Source organism: Bubalus kerabau, chromosome 6, assembly GCF_029407905.1.
Source record: "Bubalus kerabau isolate K-KA32 ecotype Philippines breed swamp buffalo chromosome 6, PCC_UOA_SB_1v2, whole genome shotgun sequence".
Lineage (NCBI taxonomy): Eukaryota > Metazoa > Chordata > Mammalia > Artiodactyla > Bovidae > Bubalus > Bubalus kerabau.
The window spans coordinates 78,625,518-78,643,044 of record NC_073629.1 but is presented as its reverse complement, the minus strand read 5'-3'; the positions used below and the strand labels follow the sequence as shown (position 1 = coordinate 78,643,044).

The 17,527-nt window shown below is 40.0% G+C and overlaps 1 protein-coding gene across 1 annotated transcript in view; it reads right to left on the bottom strand.

Annotated features, from left to right (window-relative positions):
* Positions 1-14,663: 14,663 nt before the first annotated feature.
* Positions 14,664-17,527, bottom strand: part of C6H1orf141 (chromosome 6 C1orf141 homolog) — a 61,536-nt gene continuing 58,672 nt past the window's right edge. Inside the window, exon 9 of the mRNA XM_055585527.1 lies at positions 14,664-15,592. Within this exon, the coding sequence (XP_055441502.1) occupies positions 15,005-15,592 (588 nt within the window). The 3' untranslated portion in view covers positions 14,664-15,004. The remainder of the gene's footprint in view (positions 15,593-17,527) is intronic.

The window sequence follows — 17,527 nt, the reverse complement described above, 5'->3', positions numbered from 1 at the left end:
TTGGCTGAGGCTCTTCTGGCCTTTGTAGGATTCAACTTGCCTTGTTTCCAGATGTCTTCTCATAGTGGACCCAGATTCAAGGAATGACCACTACTTGAGACATGCTGTTCTCATGGTGGAGGACAGGAGCAAGAAGAGCAAAGCTGAATCTTCTGAGTCACATCTGCTAACATTCTACTGATTAAAGTAAGTCCCACGACCAAGCCCACATCAGTGGAGTAGGGAAATACACTTCAACTATGGTAATCCAAGTCTATGCCCTGATCAGTAATGATGAAGAAGCTGAAGTTGAACGGTTATATGAAGAACTACAAGACCTTCTAGAACTAACACCCAGAAAAGATGTCCTTCTTATTATAGGGGACTGGAATGCAAACGTAGGAAGTCAAGCGACACCTGGAGTAACAGGCAACTTTGGCCTTGGAGTACAGAATGAAGCAGGGCAAAGGATAATAGAGTTCTGCCAAGAGAATGCACTGGTCATAGCAAACACCCTCTTCCAACAACAAAGAGAAGACTCTACACATGGACATCACCAGATGGTCAACACCGAAATCAGATTGATTATATTCTTTGTGGCCAAAGATGGAGAAGCTCTATACAGTCAGCAAAAACAAGACCGGGAGGTGACTGTGGCTCAGATCATGAACTCCTTATTGCCAAATTCAGACTGAAATTGAAGAAAGTGGATAAAACCATTAGGCCATTCAGATACGACCTAAATCAAATCCCTTATGACTATACAGTGGAAGTGAGAAATAGATTTAAGGGAATAGATCTGATAGACAGAGTGCCTGATGAACTATGGATGGAGGTTCATGACATTGGATAGGAGACAGGAATCAAGACCATCCCCAAGAAAAAGATGCAAAAAACAAAATGGCTGTCTGGGGAGGCCTTACAAATAGCTGTGAAAAGACAGGAAGCAAAAAGCAAAGGAGAAAGGAAAGATATACCCATTTGAATGCAGAGTTCCAAAGAACAGCAAGGAGAGATAAGAAAACCTTGCTCAGCAATCAATGCAAAGAAATAGAGGAAAACAATAGAATGGAAAAGACTAGAAATCTACTCAAGAAAATTAGATGCCAAGGGAACATTTCATGCAAAGATGGGCTCAATAAAGGACAGAAATGGTAGGGACCTAACAGAAGCAGAAGATATTAAGAAGAGGTGGCAAGAATACACAGAAGAACTGTACAAAAAAGATCTTCACAACCCAGATAATCACGATGGTGTGATCACTCACCTAGAGCCAGACATCATGGAATGTGAAGTCAAGTGGGCCTTAGGAAGCATCACTATGAACAAAGTTAGTGGAGGTGAAGGAATTCCAGTGGACTATTTCAAATCCTGAAAGATGATGCTGTGAAAGTGCTGCACTCAATATGCCAGCAAATTTGGAAAACTCAGCAGTGGCCACAGGACTGGAAAAGGTCAGTTTTCATTCCAATCCCAAAGAAAGGCAATGCCAAAGAATGCTCAAACTATCTCTCAATTGCATTCATCTCACACGCTAGTAAAGTAATGCTCAAAATTCTCCAAGCCAGGCTTCAGCAATATGTGAACCGTGAACTTCCTGATGTTCAAGCTGGTTTTAGAAAAGGCAAGGGAACCAGAGATCAAATTGCCAACATCCGCTGGATCATGGAAAAAGTGAGAGTTCCAGAAAAAAACATCTATTACTGCTTTATTGACTATGCCAAAGCCTTTGACTGTGTGGATCACAATAAACTGTGGAAAATTCTTCAAGAGATGGGAATACCAGACCACCTGACCTGCCTCTTGAGAAACCTGTAGGCAGGTCAGGAAGCAACAGTTCGAACTGGACATGGAACAACAGACTGGTTCCAAATAGGAAAAGGAATACGTCAAGGTTGTATATTGTCACCCTGCTTATTTAACTTATGTGCAGAGTACATCATGAGAAACGCTGGGCTGGAGGAAGCACAAGCTGGAATCAGGATTGCTGGGAGAAATATCAATAACCTCAGATATGCAGATGACACCACCCTTATGGCAGAAAGTGAAGAAGAACTAAGAACCTCTTGATTAAAGGTGAAAGAGGAGAGTGAAAAAAGTTGGCTTAAAGCTCAATATTCAGAAAACTAAGAAAATGGCATCCGGTCCCGTCACTTCATGGCGAATAGATGGGGAAACAGTGGACACAGTGGCTGACTTTATTTTTCTGGGATCCAAAATCGCTGAAGATGGTGATTGCAGCCATGAAATTAAAAGATGCTTACTCCTTGGAAGGAAAGTTATGACCAACCTGGACAGCATATGAAATAGCAGAGACATTACTTTGCCAACAAAAGTCCATCTACTCAAGGCTATGGTTTTTCCAGTGGTCATGTATGGATGTGAGAGTTGGACTATAAAGAAGGCTGAGTGCCGAATAATTGATGCTTTTGAACTGTGGTGTTGGAGAAGACTCTTGAGAGTCCCTTGGACTGCAAGGAGATCCAATCAGTCCATCCTAAAGGAGATCAGTCCTGGGTGTTCTTTGGAAGGACTCATGTTGAAGCTGAAACTCCAATACTTTGGCCACTTGATGAGAAGAGGTGACTCATTTGCAAAGACCATGATGCTGGGAAAGATTGAGGGCAGGAGGAGAAGGGGACGACAGAGGATTAGATGGTTGGATGGCATCACTGACTCAGTGTACATGGGTTTGGGTAGACTCCAGGAGTTGGTGATGGACAGGGAGGCCTGGTGTGCTGTGGTTCATGGGGTCGCAAAGAGTCAGACATGACTGAGCGACTGAACTGAACTGATGAAGATACATGGGAAAAGTTAGGAGGAAATCAGTAACTGTGAACCAATTGGAAATATTGTAAACAAGTGTTTAAAATTTTTGCCTTTATGAATTAAAATCTCCAACCTCTACTTCTCTCCCGTCTTTCTTACCTTGTCTTCTGCCCTATCTCTCTGACTTCTGCACTCGTCTGCTTTTAAGGGATCATGTGATTATATTAAGGCCACCAATAATTCTGAATAATCTCCATATTTGAGGTCAGATGGTTAATAACCTTAAATCTGCCTTCAAAGTCCTTTCACAGTTGTATCTTATTAGTGTTGGAAAAACAAAGGTTGGGAATCTTGGGGAGACATCTTTGAAATTCTACTTACCACACTGGCTTCAATAGTGAAGTAAGAAAAGTTATTTGTGAACTCATCTAGTCCTGGGGCATGTCACTGCCTTCTAGGAAATTAGTGTTATTCAAATTATCCATTTCTAGACGTCAGTTCTGAGCATTTCTTTTTTGATAGGAAATCAATCCACTTTTATTTTTTAGATTTTCAAATGTGTTGGCATAAATCTGCATGTAATATTTCTTACAATTCTTTTGCTTGCTCCTATATTTATGGTTATAGGAGCATAAACTAATCAGACTGATCACATGGGCCACAGCCTTGTCTAACTCAATGAAACTGTGAGCCACACTTTGTAGGGCCACCCAAGACAGACGGGTCATGGCGGAGAGTTCTGATAAAACAAGGTCCACTGGTGAAGGGAATGGCAGACCACTTCAGTATTCTTGCCTTGAGAACCCCATGAACAGTATGAAAAGGCGAAAAGAAAGGACACTGAAAGATGAACTCCCCAGGTCGGTAGAGGCCCAATATGCTACTGGAGAAGACTGGAGAAACAATTCCACTTATTTCTGGAGAAAGAATGAAGAGATGTAGCCAAAAAGAAAACAACACCCAGTTGTTGATGTGACTGGTGATGGAAGTAGAGTCTGATGCTGTAAAGAACAATATTGCATAGGAACCTGGAATGTTAGGTCTATGCATCAAGGTAAACTGGAAGTGGTCAAACAGGAGATGGCAAGAGTGGACATCAACATTTTAGGAATCAGTGAATTAAAATGGAATGGAATGGGCAAATTTAATTCAGATGACCATTATATCTACTACTGTGGGCAAGAATCCCTTAGAAGAAATGGAGTAGCCCTCATAGTCAACAAAAGAGTCCTAAATGCAGTACTTGGGTGCGGTCGCAAAAATGACAAAATGATCTCTGTTTCCAAGGCAAAGCATTCAATATCACAGTAATCCAAGTCTATGCTCCAACCACTAATACCAAAGAAGCTGAAACTGAACGGTTCTATGACGACCTACAAGACCTTCCAGAAGAAACACCCCCATAAGATGTCCTTTTCATCATAGGGGACTGGAAAGTAAAAGTAGGAGTCAAGAGATACCTAGAGTAACAGGCAAGTTTGGCCTTGGAGTACAAAATGAAGCAGGGCAAAAGCTAACAGAGTTTTGCCAAGAGAATACACTGGTCATAGAAAACACTCTCTTCCAGCAATACAAGAGATGACTCTACAGATGAACATAACCAGATGGTCAATACAGAAATCAGATTGATTATATTCTTTGCAGCCAAAGATGGAGAAGCTCTATACAGTCAGCAAAAACAAGACCGGGAGCTGACTATGGCTCAGATGAACTCCTTATTGCAAAATTCAGACTTAAATTGAAGAAAGTATGGAAAACCCCTAGACCATCCAGGTATGACTTAAATCAAATTCCTTATGATTATACAGTGGAAGTGACAAATAGACTCAAGGGTTTAGATCTGACAGAGTGCCTGAAGAGGCACTCTATGGATGGAGGTTCATGGCATTGTACAGGAGGCAGTGATCAAGACCATCCCAAGAAAAAAAATTCAAAAAGGCAAAATGGTTATATGAGGCGGCCTTACAAATAGCTGAGAAAAGAAGAAAAGCAAAAGGCAAAGGAGAAAAGGAAAGATATACCCATTTGAATGCAGAGTTTCAAAGAATAGCAAGGAGAGATAAAGAAGCCTTCCTCAGTGATCAATGCAAAGAAATAGAGGAAAACAATAGAATGGGAAAGACTAGCAGTCTCTTTAAGAAAATTAGAGATACCAAGGGAATATTTCATGCAAAGGACAGAAATGGTATGGACCTTTCAGAATCAGAAGATATTAAGAAGAGATGGTAAGAATACACAGAAGAACTATACAAAAAAGATCTTCATGACCCAGATAACCACAATGGTGTGATCACTCACCTAGAGCCAGAAAAACTGGAATGCAAAATCAAGTGGGCCTTACAAAGCATCACTGCAAATAATGCTAGTGGTGGTGATGGAATTCCAGCTGAGCTATTTCAATCCTAAAAGATTATGCTGTGAAAGTGCTGCACTCAATATGCCAGCAAATTTGGAAAACTCAGCAGTGGCCACAGGACTGGAAAAGATCAGTTTTCATTCCAATCCCAAAGAAAGGCAATGCCAAAGAGTGTTCAAACTACCACACAATTGCACTCATCTCACAAGCTAACAAAGTAATGCTCAAAATTCTCCAAGCCAGGCCTCAATGGTATGTGAACCAAGACCTTCCAGATGTTCAAGCTGGTTTTAGAAAAGGCAGAGGAACCAGAGATCAAATTGCCAACATCCATTGGATCACAGAAAAAGTGAGAGAGTTCCAGAAAAACATCTATTTCTGCTTTATCGACTATGCCAAAGCCTTTGACTGTGTGGATTACAACAAACTGTGAAAAATTCTTAAAATGATGGGAATACCAGACCTCCTGACCTGCCTCCTGAGAAATCTGTATGCAGGCCAAGAAGCAACAGTTAGAACTGGACATCAAACAATGGACTGGTTCCAAAATGGGAAGGGAGTTCGTCAAGGATGTATATTCTCATCCTACTTATTTAACCTATACACAGATTACATCAAGTGAAATGCCTGGCTGGATGAGGCACAAGCTGGAATCTATATTGAAGGGAGAAATATCAAAATAACCTCAGATATGCAGATGACACCACCCTTATGTCAGAAAGCAAAGAGGAACTGAAGAGCCTCTTGATGAAAGGGAAAGTGGAGAGTGAAAAAGGTGGCTTAAAACTCAACATTCAAAAAACTAAGATTGTTGAGGTCCTTTAATAGACCAGAACCTGGTGGTCTGGAGTCAATGATAAGAAAGTAAAAGAGAGAGCGAGAGGCTGATATTCCTTGGTTTACACAGAAAACCAATAAAGCCCTTTGACACAGGGCTTGCACTGCTACACGTAGGCATTAGGCGCCCTCTTGAGGTGGGTGAAGGCACAGTGTGCCTTCCGAGAGGGTCTTAGAAGCCCAGGCAAGAAAGTGAGCTCAGTGGACCTCTGTGCTCCAAAGAATTAGCCTGAAAGAGAGAGAGAAAGAAAGAAAGACAGACACGGGGACCCAAACTCTGATGGAGTGAAGGTGTTTTATTCAACATAGTGTGGGTATATATACTGTCTTGCTGCTGCTACTGCTAAGTCACTTCAGTCGTGTCCGACTCTGTGTGACCCCATAGATGGCAGCCCACCAGGCTGCCCCGTCCCTGGGATTCTCCAGGCAAGAACACTGGAGTGGGTTGCCATTTCCTTCTCTAGTGCATGAAAGTGAAAAGTGAAAGTGAAGTCGCTCAGTCATGTCCAACTCTTAGCGACCTCATGGGCTGCAGCCTACCAGGTTCCTCTGTCCTTGGGATTTTCCAGGCAAGAGTACTGGAGTGGGGTGCCATTACCTTCTCCATATACTGTCTTACAAGTTAGGTATTTTCAGCAGAGATAAAAATCAAAAGTCCAGACTTACAAATTATCATAAGGCAATCCATATCAAAGAGAGAGGGTTGTAAATAATCACTTTTACCATATGGTTCATAAAAAGGAAGAGGGTTGTAAATAGTTACTTATCACTGTATGCAAAAACTCACGAAGGAAATGCATACATTCTTCCGCTCCTTGGAGTAGTCTGCTACTCCACTTAATTCCTGAATATTCAGGAATTAATAAGGGACAGAGGATTCATGACAGATCCAAAACAGCACACAGGAAGCCTCCTGTTAAATGCTTCCTGACATAAGATCATGGCATCCAGTCCCATCACTTTATGCAAATAGATGGGGAAACATGAAAACTGTGGCACACTTAATTTTCTTGGGCTCCAAAATCACTGCAGATAGTGACTGTAGCCATGAAAGTAAAAGATGCTTGCTCCTTGGAAGAAAAGCTATGACCAACCTAGACAGCATATTAAAAAGCAGAGACTTTACTTTGCCCACAAAAGTCTGTCTAGTCAAAGCTGTGGTTTTTCCAGTAGTCATGTATGGATGTGAGAGTTGGACCGTAAGGAAAGCTGAGCCCCAAAGAATTGATGCTTTTGAACTGTGGTGTTGGAGAAGACTCTTGAGAGTCCCTTGGACTGCAAGGAGATCAACCAGTCCATCCTAAAGGAGATCAGTCCTGGGTGTTCACTGGAAGGACTGACGAAGCTGAAGCTCCAACACTTGGACCACCTGATGTGAAGAAATGACTCATTTGAAAAGACCCTGATGCTGGGAAAGATTGAAGGCAGGAAGGGAAGGGGACGACAGAGGATGAGGTAGCTGGATGGCATCACCAACTTGTTGGACATGAGTTTGAGCAAGCTCCAGGAGTTCATAATGAACAGGGAGGCCTGGTGTGCTGCATTCCATAGGGTCACAGAGTCAGACATGACTGAGTGACTGAACTGAATCTCTATCATTGTTTCTTTTCTCATTCATAATTATATTCCTTTTTTTGCTCCTTTCTCTTAAATCAGGTTTGAGAATAGCTTATCTGTTTTAGTGTATTTTATTTTTTAAAACAGTAGAAATTATTTATTTATATATCTTTCATTTATGGCTGTGCTGGCTTTTAGTTGCTGTGTGGGCCTTCCCTAGTTGTGGTAAAAGGGGAATACTCTCTAGTTGTGGTGCAGAGGCATTTCATTGCAGTGGCTTCTCTTGTGAAGTATGGGCCCTGGGCACTCAGGCTCAGTAGTCGCCACTCCCAGGCTCTAGAGCATAGCCTCAGTAGTTGTGGTGGGCTTAGCTTCTCCATGGCAGGCATGATCCTCCTGGATCAGGGATGGAACCCATGTCTCCTGTATTAGCAGGCAGATTCTTTACCACTGAGTCACCAGAAAAGTCTCATTTTCGTGTATTTTAAAAACAAACACACAAAACAATAACTTTTGCTCTTATTTACCCTTTTATATATTTTTTAATGTGTTTTCTATTTTCCAAAATAAGAACCTTGGGATCCTTTTCATTGAAATCTTTTCATTAAGAAGAAAGAAGAAAAATAATAAAAGGAAGAAGAAGAAAGGAGGAGATGAGAGAGGAAAAAACAAGAAATGTAACTTTTGTTTTAAGCTATTGTGCCATAAAGTTTGAAATGAAGTGGCTTCTTTTTCATTATTTTTTACTTTATAGTTTGAGTTTTGTTTTCTTCTTTATCCTTTATTTTTAAAGCAGTTAATACATTTGGATTCTGTTTCATTTTGATTGTTTTTTATTGAGTTATTTTTTTAAAGTTCTCTACATTCGTTAAAAAGAAAAAAAAAAAAAAAACAAAAAAACAAGTGTTTCTGTGTAGCCCTGCACATAATTCATTTTCTATGGACAAGCTCAAAAATTTATTTTCTCTGTTTCAGAAAAACAGAGAAACAAGAGTCTATATTCATTAATTTTATTAATTGCATTATATAATTACTCTGTATCCATACTTTTTTTTGTTTTACCTGTTTAACTCTTAAAGAAGTGAATTTATGTCTTCCACAATAATTTTATTTTTATTACATTCTCCTGAGATTTCTAATAGCTTTTGTTTTCTATAACTAGCTGTTTTGTTGTTTGGTACATATATAGTGCACCAAAGATGCTGTTATATCTTATACAGATAGCGTGTTTCTATTATTACATAAGGTATAAGGTCCTTCTTTGTCACATTTATTGTTTCTAATCTTAAATTTTAACATGTGATATTAATAATTCCACTGCAGCTTCTCTTTGTTTCATTAGTCTGGTATCTCTGTCTCCATTCCTTTATTTTCAAGCTTCTTTTTATTGCTTTAACTATATTTCTTATAAACAGAATATATTCATCCCTTTGTATCAAGGGGATTGGTTTCAGGACCTCCTATGGATACCAAAACCTATGGATGCTCAACTTCCTTATATAAAATAGGGTAGTATTTGTGTAAAACCTATGTACATCCTCTCATACACATTAAATCATCTCTAGATTACTTACATGGAGAAGGCAATGGCACCCCACTCCAGTAGTCTTGCCTGGAAAATCCCATGGACGGAGGAGCCTGGTGGGCTGCAGTCCATGGGGTCGCTAACAGTCGGACACGACTGAGCGACTTCACTTTCACTTTTCACTTTCATACATTAAAGGAGGAAATGGCAACCCACTCCAGTGTTCTTGCCTGGAGAATCCCAGGGACGGGGGAGCCTGGTGGGCTACCATCTATGGGGTTGCACAGAGTTGGACATGACTAAAGTGACTTAGCAGCAGCAGCAGCAGCAGATTACTTACAATACCTAATACGATGTGAATGCTATGAAAATATTTGTAAGTATAATGTAAATGCTGTGTAAATAGCTGCTGATGCTAGGCAAATTCAAGTTTTGATTTTTGGAACTTTTCAGAATTTTTTTAAAATAAGACTTTCTATTTGTGGTTGGTTGAATTCACAGATGTAGAACCCATGTATACATAGAGCTGATTGTATAATTAAGTGTTATTTTTTTTAAACTCAGTCTGAGAGTCTCTGTTTTGTAAAGGGAAAATCCAGGCATTCCCCTGGTGGTACAGTGGATAAGAATCTGTCTGCCAATGCAGGGGACATGGGTTGGATCCCTGTTCTGGGAAGATTCCATGTGCTTCAGAGCAACTAAGCCCATGTGCCACAACTACTGAGCCCACACACAGCAACTACAGAAACCTGAGTGCCTAGAGTTAGGGCTCCGCAACAAGAGAAGCCAACCGCAGTGAAGCCTTCATACCTCAATGAAGAGCAGCCCCTGCTCGCTGCAACTAGTGTAGCCAAAAATAAATGAGTAAATTTTTAAAAAATAAAGGGAAAATTCAAGCAATTCAAATGTAGTATGACAGATATTTGATACCAATATTTTATGATTTTATATCATGTTCTTTTTCATTTTTCTTATATTTTATAAATTGCATTTCCCCTTATTTTGGAAGCTTTCTTATATTTTCTACTCAATTAATAGTTACCTATTCTATCAATTCAGATTGTGATTGAGAGTCATACACACAACCAGTATTTTGTGTGTGTGTGTGATATACTTGAATCTTCTTTAGTGCTTTTTATTATTTTTTTAAATCAAATTATCCCTGTCTCCTCCAGAATCTTAATCTGTTCTACTTATTTTATAGCTGATTGCTAAATGAGCTAGACTTGGCAGGATAAGCAAACAGGAAAAAAACTTCTTTTTTTCAATTTTTTTCTCACTGCTAATCCTACAAAATTACTATGTTTGTTTATTCCTCTCCATCCCTAGGTGAAACCTCTATCAGTTCTCAGGCCCTTTTCCCTGTTATGTCCTGCCTGGATGGCCACTATCTGCTTGCTGTGACCCTTTAGATGGGTTGCTATTTTTCTTATATGGCTCTGAGAAGCTTAGGTCTGTTTATGGCAGCATTTAGTGACCACAGCTGTGTAAATGGTAGAAGGTAAAGTCCTTCTCATTATGTGCTGGTACTATAAAAGCAAGCAGAATATCATCCTCTGCTGAGGCATCTCAAGGAAAAATTCTCTGAGTTCCAGGTTTTTTCATAGGTTTAGTGTTTTCTTCTTAGTCTCCTGGGGACCAACAAGACCAGGAACACTTACAGAGAACCAGAGACAATCTTTCCCTGGGATAATCTACAGATTCCAACTGCCAGCCAGAACCTAGACACAGCACAATTTCCATTATTGCCTTCTAACTCAGAGACTGGTCTCCAGAGCCATATTCAGATCTAAGCATTAGAACGGAAACCTTGTCTAAACTTGCACCCCACTTCTTGCAGATCCCAGCATCTGTTTGGCTAAGGAGATAATAGATTAAAGCTGGGAGTAGAAGAGAAAGGTGGTGAGCTTATATCACCATCTTCCCACAACCCACTGCTCCCAGCTGTCTAGCTATTTCAATGGCCAATGCTCGGTGAGATGGAATTTTTAAATTAAGTTAGTGCCCTTCTAAAGAATAAAACTCACATGCTGCGGCAGAAACTTCCAAAAATAACATACAAAATCCTCAGTTCTAATTTAAGTCTACTTTGGGCTAAAGTCTGAAGACTGACTGTAGTTAGGTTTAGCCTCTAATTTAGAAAAGGTTGTAGTAAGAGACCTTTGGGAATCTTTTAAGAAGCTGCCGGGGTCCAGCCCCAGCTGATCCAGGGTATTCGAAGGAGAGACGGCATAGGCGAGGGTCAGGAAACAACTGCTTAATTACACTTTAATTAAGGATACAAAGAGTAATAGAATAAGGATAGCTCAGTGAGGAAATTCAGTGGAGAAAAGTGGCTGGAATAAGGATAGCTCAGTAGGAAAATTCAGTGGAGAAAAGAGGCTGAGTAGCTTGGTTTACGCAGGAGACCAATAAAACTTCAAGACAAGAAGTTTGCACCACTTACGTAGGCCGCAGGCATCCTTCCGTTCTCCCGAAGGAGAGGAGACACTGAGGCCTCCCCGGTCGGATCTTAAAAGCCCAGGCATAATTAGCAAAGCATGGTGGGTTCCGCGGTCCAGGTGGAGACTCAGCCAGAATTTGAAAGAGAGAGCGACATGGGGAGACCAAGTTTCAGTGAACAAGGCCTGCACTTTATTTTCCAAAGTAGTTTTTATACCTTAAGTTGTGCATAGAGGATAATGGGGGAAGGGGTGGAGTCATGCAAGGACAGCAGTTCCTGGTCCTAATCGAAGCCAGGCTTTCAAACTTATCATATGCAAAAGTTCAGGTGAATTACATCATCTTCTGGCCTGGAGGCCTGTTAACATTTTAAGAAACTTATTTTTCTCTAAAGGTGATTATTCCAAAGTCAGGCACCAGCCTCCCAAAAAGCATTGGACAAAGCTGCATTTTACATTTCTATACACCCATTATATCAATCAATACACTGCCAAGGACACAGTAGGTAAGGAGTATGGAGACTTAGCAGCAAACATTGGCCCAACAAGTGAAAAACCCTTCACCAATACAATTTCTAATCAATCTTTTAACTACTGAAAGGAATCTGTGTTTAGGCAGTTTAGAACATCTCCTGCCTCTCACAGTTGGGAGGCTCTGAACAATCACATGTGGCCGGAAAAACCTATTCAGGCAGGCTAGAGGATTTCCAAAGGAGTTTGTAGGTTAAACACTGTCACACCCAGGAATTATTAACTGGAGCTGTAAGCTAACTCTTTTTTCAGAGAGAGGTAGTGGGGGACAGCCCCCCGTAAAGTCAGAGGTGTAGGTGAAAGCACAAAGCAGAAAGTAGGCAGACTCTGGTTTGGGGGTAGATGCTCAAGAATTTCCAGGGGGACTCCTGAGGCTCGATCCCGCCTTTGTGTATGCCGAGCCTCCTTCCTCATGACCTTTGTCATGGGCGGAGTTCCTCACGCTGGCTCCCGGGCAGTGATAGAATTCCAGTTGAGCTATTCCAGATCCTGAAAGATGATGCTGTGGAAAGTGCTGCACTCAATATGCAATATGCACAAAATATGCAATATGCCGGCTCCCGGCAAGAAGTTATTCTTACATTAAGAGCAGGGGAAAGGATGGGCTTCCCCGGTGGCTCAGATGGTAAAGAATCTGCCTGCAATGCAGGAGACCATGGTTTGATCCCTGGGTTGGGAAGATCCGCTGGAGAAGGGAATGGCAATCCACTCCAGTATTCTTGCCTGGAAAATTCTAAGGATAGAGGAGCCTGGTGGGCCATGGTCCACGGGGTCACAAAGATTCGGGCACAACTGAGCAACTAGCACACACACTTACATTAAGAACAGGAGAAAGGATGGGAATAAAAGGGGAATTATAAATAAATGCTTACCATACTCAAGAGACTCCACATTGTTTATTTAATCTTTAAAACAAAAGTGAAAGTGAAAGTCATTTTTTTGTATCTGACTCTTTGTGATCCCGTGGACTATACAGTTCATGGAATTCTCCAGGCCAGAATGCTAGAGTGGATAGCCTTTCTCTTCTCCAGGGGATCTTCCCAACCCAGTGATCAAACCCAGGTGGATTCTTTACCAGCTGAGCCACAAGCAAAGCCCAATCTTTAAAATAATCATACTGTAAATCAAGGTATTGTTGTCCTCATCTTAAGGCAGGAATATAGAAAAGTGAGACTCAGATAGTTGACATTATTTGTCCAAGTTGACTCGTAATTGCCCAGATTCAGGGTCTACACCTGTTTCTCGTGTACTGAATATCAGGAAACCCTGCCATCATTACTTGTGCTATTACTAGGTATATTTTCTATTTCTTGTCATTTTTACTGTTAGTGGCTAAGAGTCTGTGTTTTCTCTTCTGAGACCGCAGGGTAATTAGGGAAACTATTTTGCTTTGCAGTAAGCTGTCGGGATTACTTCAGTGAATATGGTGGTGGGGTGGAGATAGGGGGAGAATGGATAAAGCAAGCAAAGAGAACAAGGTCAATCTCTGTTTTCTGAAAAGAAAGGTGACTTCATGACTTTGAGCTGCAGCTGCTGCTGCTTCTCCTCTCCACCAGTAATCAAAAGAAAGGTAATTAGCCAGGAAAATTTGTGTGTTCCCGCTCTATTACTACCCACTCCAGTGTTCTTGCCTGGAGAATCCCAGGGATGGGGGAGCCTGGTGGGCTGTGCGTCTATGGGGTCGCACAGAGTCGGACACGACTGAAGCGACTTAGCAGCAGCAGCAGCAGCTCTATTACTTCTTACATAACTGAACCCACCACCTTATCTTGAATCTTTATTCTCTTGTTCTTCTCTCATTTACAGAGTCTCCAATTAACATTCTCTTTCCTCCATCTTCATTTTCTCTCCTTGTCATCCTATTTGAGAACCAAAATCTGCTTCTACTCATGAAGAGAATGCCCAAGAGTAGCATTGATGCCACACAATACAGTGGAAACAGAGGCAGTAGAGTAGAAACCCGCACAAGTTCACTTCCTCATTCTTGAAAGTTTCTGCTGCTTCTGCTGCTGCTGCTGAGTCGCTTCAGTTGTGTCCGGCTCTATGCGACCCCATAGACGGCAGCCCACCAGGCTCCTCTGTCCCTGGGATTCTCCAGGCAAGAGTACTGGAGTGGGGTGCCGTTGCCTTCTCCGGAAAGTTTCCGAAAGACCTCCAAAACCTTCCTTTAACTGAAATGCTTCTAATTAACCTACTTCTCAAGTGCTAACAATTAGGACTTTAAAAAAGAAAAGTCCTTTAACAAGTAGATTACCAATGAACTCCTGAAATGCGACTTGTTTCTGAGTTCTGCTTTTTTACTGTTTGAGTTAATGAGAAGTTAATGAATAAATAGAATAGCAACTGATTTAAAATTTTCAATTTTTCATAGGATTTACTACCAAAATTATTTACTTACTAAGGATCAGTTGTGCTTTTTAATTGTTTAACAATTCAGAAAAAAGTTAAAGTCACACTTGATAAAGGCATTATATATAGTAAAGAAGTTTCAACATTTACTAACAAAAAGATATTTGAAATTTTGAAAAGCCTTTTAATTTCATGAATTGCTAATATAATATTGTAATTGTTTCCATCAATTATATAAAATGCTTTTATACAATTAATTCCACATCTATCAAGTTAATGGTATATTGTTTTATTTGATATCCAGTTATGGAACAAAGTTTTTGATGTTATTTGGCTTCCAATAGCAAATATCCAGAGTCAGTCTATACCATTCTTGGTCCTGAATCATACTTAACTGTAGGAATGCTGATGACTGAGGAATCTAATTGAGATAAGAGAAATTTCTGAACTAGTTCCTCTTGGTGATCATTATTTCCTAATTTTATCCTCTTATTTACTAAAAATATTATATTAATGTTGGTTTGTAATTTCAACTTCTATGCTTTGTTCTCTTCTACCATCCACTAGAATACTACCATTTAGACAAGAATTTCTTCTATGATCTTCTAACTTTGTTATTTGCTTCTTGTTACCCCCAAAAAACAATATTTTATGAAGTGCTTATTTTTTACTTGACAAGTTTAACAAATCATCCAATGGTGTTACATTATTTATTTTATGGACTTTGAGTATATTTCTTGAAGGCTTTGAGTAATATTTGAAAGGTGAGGCACTGATTTCGCTCATTGGTTTTACTGTAGAAAACATTTTTTCAAATTTTCCAGTTTTAGCACTCATTTCTTGAATAACAGTTTTATCAAGGAAACCCACAAATTTTTTTGTTAAGCTAGAAAATGTCTGTGAAAAATTATAGAGTTTATCCCAAGATATGTTTTCGAATGTCTGCTTCCTAGTTTTCTTCCTTGGTTTATCATCTACAACCCTATCGCTGACTTCAAAAGATATTGCTGGTATATCTTTCTTCTGTGTTGTAGGCAGAGTTCTTTGGGTTTTGGAAGGAGTAATAGATTGATCTCTAGCTACAGATTTAAGCATTTCACAATTTCTTTCTAAAACAACATTTGATCTTTCATATGGGCTGCCATTTCCATTTTTCATAAAATGGGGAGGAAGCCTATTTTTTGTCAAAAGTAACATTTGTACATATCCAGCCTCATGGAACATTATGGGATTTGTATCATTTTTCCCCTGTGGATTAAGGAAAAGAGTCTTTGTTATCTGTCTATTGAGGCAAGAAGGCTAAGTAGTTTAAAACATAAAATAAAATGGCAAAATATTCTAAAAGTAACTACATAGAAGTTTTTAGTATAAGCAATAATAGTATTTAAACCTAACAAAGATATCCTTGTGTGTTATACACTTCCTTCTCTTAGTACTCTGTTGCAATGCTAGGGTAAAATCTGAACTTCTGGCCTCCTAAAATTCTTCCTGAAATAGCGTGAGATGTAAAGAAATGTTTGCTGCTGTCACTAGGTAATATGACATTTGGTAGCATGGAACATTGTCCTGGCATTTCTTAGGTTTCCATGCCCAGAAATAAGCAGCATACTAAACAATAGATTGAGTCAAAGATCAGAAGAAACTGATTACATAACTGATTATAAGCCAAAATTACAAAGTCTGAATATCCTAATAAATTCAGAAAGTGTAAAATTTTCTTTAAAAGACTTACATTTGTTATTGTATCCCAACATATAGCACAATTTAGCATAATAAAAAGTGCTCAATATATTATATCTGTGAAATAAAAGAGCCAAAGTAGTGGATTGACTTAAAAATAGACTATTTTTACCACAGTAGTAGCAAAATCTGTATGTATGATCTACTCACTGAACTCTCTTACACATTTCCATTATAAGATAAAAAAGATTAAATCCACAGATTAGTCATCAAATATAAATATTACCAGTATTTAGTTTGTAAACTTTAAGTCAGTGATTGCTACTTTTCTTTTAGAAATATAATTAACAAAGTAAAAAATTAATGATCATCTAATTGTATATTAATGACCTTAGTGTGAAAGGCATATTAATACTTATGATTACTGAAAAAAATGACAAAAGATCTAGTTTTTTAATCCACCGGTGATGCCAATGTTACCTATTTAGCCATAGTAGTAGAGGTTTGTCAAATTTTTGGTCTGTCCAGTACCTTAGGGAATGTACCCTTGCATACATGTTCAGTCCCTGAGTCTGTGTGACTCTTTGTGACCCCAAGGACTGCAATCCGCCAGGTTCCTCTGTCCATGGGATTTCTGGGGGAAGAATATTGGAGTGGGTTGCCATTTCCTTCTCCAAGGGATCTTTCTGACCCAGGGATCGAACTCTCATCTCCTGTATTGCAGGCAGATTCTTTACCACGGAGCCACCAGGGAAGCCCAATGTACCCTTGCTGCTGCTGCTAAGTCGCTTCAGTCGTGTCTGACTCTGTGCAACCCCATAGACGGAAGCCCACCAGGCTCCCCCATCCCTGGGATTCTCCAGGCAAGAACACTGGAGTGGGTTGCCATTTCCTTCTCCAATGCATGAAAGTGAAAAGTGAAAGGGAAGTCTCTCAGTCGTGTCCGACTCTTAGCGACCCCATGGACTACAGCCCACCAGGCTCCTCCATCCATGGGATTTTCCAGGCAAGAGTACTGGAGTGGGGTGCCATTGCCTTCTCCGAATGTACCCTTAGGTAGAGGCAAAAACTCGCTTTATCAGCTTCCCTTAAGGTTAGGGCATAGGCATGTGGCCTAGGCTCTGCCACTTGGATACACTTAAGACAGTCTTCAGTTCAGAAAAAGCAAGCACTGTGAAAAGCAGGCATTGCAAAAACTGTTCTAGTGAGGCTGGTGATAGATATAGTTAGCTGAAAGGCAGCAGTGGGCAAAGTTCTTAGAAGAAGTGTCTACTGCCAGCATCAGAATTGTAAACTTCTTTTGTCTGTGACAAGAGCATGGGCCCCAGTAGAGCAAGCTGCAGCTGTAATAGGGTGAGTCCTGATTGGATAGCTTTCCAGCCATATTGTCTGTCCAGCATTCCTAGAGACTCTGAGCTACCAAATCACCTTTAATAAAAGCTTCTTCTGGTTGAAATAGAATAGATTGATAGAAAAGTGAAACATAATCAACTCATTTAAAAA